Source organism: Salvia hispanica, chromosome 4 (assembly GCF_029641045.1).
Source record: "Salvia hispanica isolate PSC_SH4W2 chromosome 4, Shi_PSC_v1, whole genome shotgun sequence".
NCBI lineage: Eukaryota > Viridiplantae > Streptophyta > Magnoliopsida > Lamiales > Lamiaceae > Salvia > Salvia hispanica.
In genome coordinates this window covers 45,681,594-45,686,795 of record NC_142695.1, presented here as the reverse complement: position 1 = coordinate 45,686,795, position 5,202 = coordinate 45,681,594, and the positions used below count along the sequence as shown (strand labels likewise).

The 5,202-nt window shown below is 31.2% G+C and overlaps 1 protein-coding gene across 1 annotated transcript; it reads right to left on the bottom strand.

Moving 5' to 3' along the window:
- Positions 1-1,314: 1,314 nt before the first annotated feature.
- LOC125192168 (transcription factor BHLH3-like) lies at positions 1,315-2,107 on the bottom strand. Its single transcript, XM_048089672.2, has 3 exons — positions 1,993-2,107; positions 1,818-1,925; positions 1,315-1,712 (listed from the first exon to the last, which is right to left on the bottom strand). Exons 1-3 carry the CDS (start codon positions 2,068-2,070, stop codon positions 1,464-1,466), a joined length of 435 nt encoding a protein of 144 aa, XP_047945629.1. The 5' UTR covers positions 2,071-2,107; the 3' UTR covers positions 1,315-1,463.
- Positions 2,108-5,202: the final 3,095 nt, after the last annotated feature.

The following is a 5,202-nucleotide window of genomic DNA, read 5'->3' as shown; positions in this document are numbered from 1 at the left end:
ATGTACATGCAATTTTTTAAATTTCTCGTAATATAAATTTTTTAGATTCTCAAAGATCAGGGGTGTGATCAATTGCTAACTTTCTTAAGTTGCTAACTTGTTAACTCATCAATGTAATGTATTAAAAATGTCAACATAATGACATTAAAATGTCAACACATAATTTTGTTGAACTTCAATATAATGTGTTTATATTATGTGTTGACATTTTGATGTCACCGTATTGACATTTTTAATATACTATATTGATAAGTTAACAGAGTTAACAATTTAAATTGTTAACATCATAACACACCCCTCGAGATGATATCTAGAATACATAAATGCTAGTGTTGCTTTAAGATATCTTAATTTAAAACTACTCCAATAAATAAGAGTAAGTGACATCAACTTCCTATAACTTTCTTTTTTGTCTGATTTTAATTAATCCATTTGTTTAATAGTTTTTTATTTCAATTACTCCATTCCTCTGTCATTAGGAATCCATTTAAGTTCACCACTAGTTTTAAAAGATATACTAAAAGAAAGTGAGTGAGAAAAAAATAGTGGAATGTTACTCATTTTTATGGTAAAGTATATTAGTTTCGTAATAGAATGTGAGTGGAATGAGTTAGTGAAAAGGGGAGTCTACATGCCATTACAGTAAAGTGAACCGAGACTTCTAATGACAGACGAACTAAAATGATAAATCGGAACTCCTAATAGTAGATGAGAGAGTAATATTTTCTTTTTTTAGTATATAAGTTTTGCTTGCAGTAGGCCGTCTGGTCCCTTTGATTCGATACTATCACTTGCCTTTAGGCTTTAGCTATATTAGAATAACAGGTTCACCTACATTAATTTATTGTAATGCTGATTAAAAAAATGCATCAACGCGCTCCGTAGGAAACATTTTAAAAAGTACTACTGTACTACTATTACTACCGAGCAACGTTCCAGTTGGTAATTGGAGGGTGAATTCAGATATCAGATTAAAAAAAAAAAAAAAAAAGTCTGCAGTATATGTAAGTTTTCTTCCTATAGATCAATTTGCCACTTTGCCACCCAATTTTCCATTTTTGTGTGTTTTATTTCTCATTAGTTCGAGAATGAATTGGAATCTCTGGCATTATGGTGGGCCAAACTGCACACTCTATTTGTCACTTTATTAAGTTGTAACTGTGCATCTATTATTTTGTTTGATTTTGATGACAAAATCTAAGCTTCATCTATCGTGCAATCAAATACTACTATTTCCCAAAAATATCGCATTTTGTGTTGATGCACATTAGTACTATCAATGACATAACACGTGAATACTTGTTTGCTCTAATGTAATTTCTCATATTTTGTTTTTCTTCCAGCACAATGGAAGCCACCTTCACACATCAAAATTGAAAGTGGCTCCCAGTTACAACGTAGTAGGACTACTAATAAAATAGCAATACAAACTAAAAAGTGCGTAAAAGAATAAATACAATAATTCAAAACATAGATATTTGAGTTTGTGGTTGGATGAGCTGGAGAATGGCGTCCCTCAAGATTGAGGCATCAATGGTGTCTTCAACAATGGCTTCCATCCCGAAAAAATGGTTGCAAGAAACCCTAGCTTGCAACACATTCACATTTAATTTCTCAAATGCCTCAAGAATTGACACCAAAATCTCTTCTCCTTTCTTGCAAGTCACCATTACTACTAGATGTCCTGTCCCAGCCTTCTCCACCTTCACTTGCTGTGTTTTTTAGTGAATAGTAGTGTATTAAATACTAGTATAATTTCAAGAAATAAAATACTAGTACTAATACATGAGGGAGAGAAAGAGATGTACTCCACTTACTTGGATATTGTTGATTAGGTATTGGTACTCTTTTTTGATGGCTTCAACTTGGAGCTTCAACTTGTAGATGTAGAGAAAAGCATCCATGATAATGGAACTCCTTTTCACCTTCAACACAAAAATCAAATAAATCTATATCATAATAAAAAAATTATTACTACTACTACTAAGTTACCGATTTAGATTTGGTTAGAGTCCTCAAGATGTGAAGCTTTCTTCGCAGTGCCATTTTCCTCTGCGTTTTAGCTGCCATCTTTTCTCTAGTATGTGTGTGTGTGTGTGAAATAATGATAAAAAAGGGGTGTGAGTTTTTATAGAGACTAAAAGAATGACGATAGCTTTTGGAGTCACGGAATGTTGAGATGTGTACTGACATGCACTTTGTCATCATTCTTGAATTATTATGTGTAATAAATTTAAAAAGTACTACTCCACTCTTCTTCCTTTTCACTAATCACTATATAATCATTGCTATCCACTACAAAAATAATAATCAAATTTATTTTAGGATCGACATTCTTTACATGCCCAACCGCTAACAGAATTTTTGAAAAGGTTCAAATAATCAGATCCTATCTCATGGACCACCAATGCACCTTCGAAACTAGTACTACTCCATAGACACTTACTCTAAATAAAAATTATGTGTCCTTTATTTCTTAATATGCCTTTGGTTAATATTACTCCACTTCATTAGAATAATACCTGCGACAGTAGCAGCTTATACCCTATTGTAGTCAAATTCACCAAATTAATTAGACAGTGTACATTCATTTATTTTACCGACAACAAATTTCCCACTTCATTTCCAATTTTAGAATTTCCACCCTCCCGTGCCAATGAAATGACAAAATTAATTAATACATAAATTCGTACATATAATAATTCCGAAAAAAATAATATGATGGCAGTGGAATCCGTCAGATGGGACTGAATTAATATAGGCTTATAGTAGAATATAACAATACCCATTTATACAATTACCAATTTATATTATCTGAAAATATGATAAAAGTTGAAAACACTCTTACAGAATGGAAATTTTAAAATTTGGATATGGTCAACATATTTAACCTGCTAAAACGTACGAAAATAACTATTCACATGTTGAATTTTATTTGACTTTGTACAAATTTCGTTACTGTTTATTTTATGATTTTTTATGCAATCTAAAACTTGGATAAACTCTATGCTACAAAAAAAAAGTTCTTTACCAAGAACCAAAGTAGTCGTTATATAGGAAAAAATGCTCGAAAATGATATAATAACGATGAGATACAATTGAAAAGATGGGTCGGTAATTCAGAATTTTGATTGAATTTGCAAGTATACACAACGATGATGGGTCGTGATAGTACTGAAACAAGTGGTATTTTGAATAATTTAGGATATAATTGATCAATTACATATATATAGAACAAGATAGAATTGAGCAAATTATAATAAGAGTGAGGTATATTTGACTGCTTAGTCTTATTAAGAATTATTAATATTCAAAATTAAAAGCTCACTCGTGCGTAATAAGTTGAAATAAGCCCAAGGGAAAAGAAATTTCAAAGGTTGAGCTTGATTCACCTTCATTATATATCCAACATATAAGAGGAACTCAATCCTAATATTAATCCACATTGGGAGCGTTTGTTGTTAAATAGGAGTATTCTATAATTAGCATTGAAATCCCCAATCAGAAACATAAAAATAAATGAATAAAATTGAAGGTATGAACTCAATAGAAAATTAGTGTCAACATCACAAATGCAGCTATATTAAGCTGAAAAGTAGTTATCGTATCATCAATCATGTAAGTTGTAACCAATGCATTGAAGCACAGAGCTTAGCATTAAATAGGCCTTATTTTGGAGCCTACAAATAGTAATTTTGCAGTCAATTTGTTGGTATCATACCCCACGGAAAACTCTCTCTCAAGAATATCATTCTAAATTCTAAATCATCGATAATATTATCAAAAGTTCAAGCCTTTAAAATTATAACAAAAAAAATCGCAAGTTAAAAATATCAGAATAAATTGAATAAACGTAAAAGTTCCTTTTAAAAGTGTAAAATATCAATATACCATAGTATTTATTTGTAGCTAGTGGGGGCGATCCATATAAAATATTAATATTGGATATGTATATGTTTTCTAAATTTATTTTGATTTTTTAGGCTATTTAAATTATTGGCTAACGTACAATTTACATAAATTTTGGATAAATTTCAAGCCCTATAAAAGAGGAATTTTTTAAAAAATAAGCTTTGTGGTGCTCCAGCTCCTTGAGCAAGTCATTTGTGTCCACAACTTTAGAAGTCTTGTATCTATAACATTTTTTCCCTTATATGTTTTGGAAATTCTCACATTAGGGAAAATAGAATATAATTACTAAAGTTCGCTAACATACAAAAAATATCCAATAACTATTCAACTTTAAATTTTACATGATTTTGCCAACAAATTAGGAATACTAATATATTCTATTGTAAATTCCACGTGGACAAATAAGCTAGTGTGACTTATCAAAATATCATTTTTATTTATTAGGACAACATGAAAAGGCTGAGATATCAATTTGAATGAAATCTTTATTAATCACATTATTGGAGATTGCACGAACGGGTTGTAGCGTGGTTGGCAGTGCGGAGCTGGTGACCTTGAAGTTACGGTTCAACCCCCGTCACACATTGAAAGACTTTCGGCCTTAATCCACAAACCCGCTCGAGCAAGATTAATCTGATTCCGCCAAAGATAGATCCAGTACACCAGTGGTCAAACAAAAAAAAATTTATAGGAGATTGCCTCGATAAGAATAATAGTTAGAGGATAGTTGGAAATGGTATCCTCGAACCGATCCTTGTGGAGCATTTCAGTATAGTCAAAACCATTTCTTTTTATATGCACATGTAATTTCACTCGTATACTATATTTCCTCCTAAATACTCCCTCCGTTCCATAATAATGGAGGCGTTTCTTTTCAGCACGGAAATTAAAAAAAATTGTGTTAGGTGAGTTAAATAAAGGAAGAATGAAGTGGAAAATGAAAAAAGGTAGAGAAATGAATAGAGAGTAAAGTAGGTGTGGAAAAATGTGTTGGCTTTTACTTAAAAGGAAAATGACTCTATTACTATGAAACGTTCTAAAATGACAAAATGACTCTATTACTTTGGAACGGAGGGAATACAGTGTAAGAATTACTAATATAATTTCGACCCTAGGTATATTTCTTAACCGATTTAAATTTATCAATTCTATTCAATTAGTAAAATACTACTCTAAAGCTGAGTAGTGCCTGAGTCTATTACTCTTACCTGCATTCTCTCCTTGGAAGCATTCAATATTTTGGAATATTATCTGAAATATATTCTTGTGACGAACATTATAGGCTAGATA

What these genes read in the sequence shown, in the direction of transcription:
- LOC125192168 (XM_048089672.2), bottom strand. Translation starts at nt 2,070, where the DNA reads ATGGCAGCTAAAACGCAGAGGAAAATGGCACTGCGAAGAAAGCTTCAC. An exon ending in CTCTAACCAAATCTAAATCG is followed by an intron (nt 1,926 to 1,992) that starts GTAACTTAGTAG and finishes TTTGTGTTGAAG; the next exon opens with GTGAAAAGGAGTTCCATTAT. An exon ending in ACCTAATCAACAATATCCAA is followed by an intron (nt 1,713 to 1,817) that starts GTAAGTGGAGTA and finishes TAAAAAACACAG; the next exon opens with CAAGTGAAGGTGGAGAAGGC.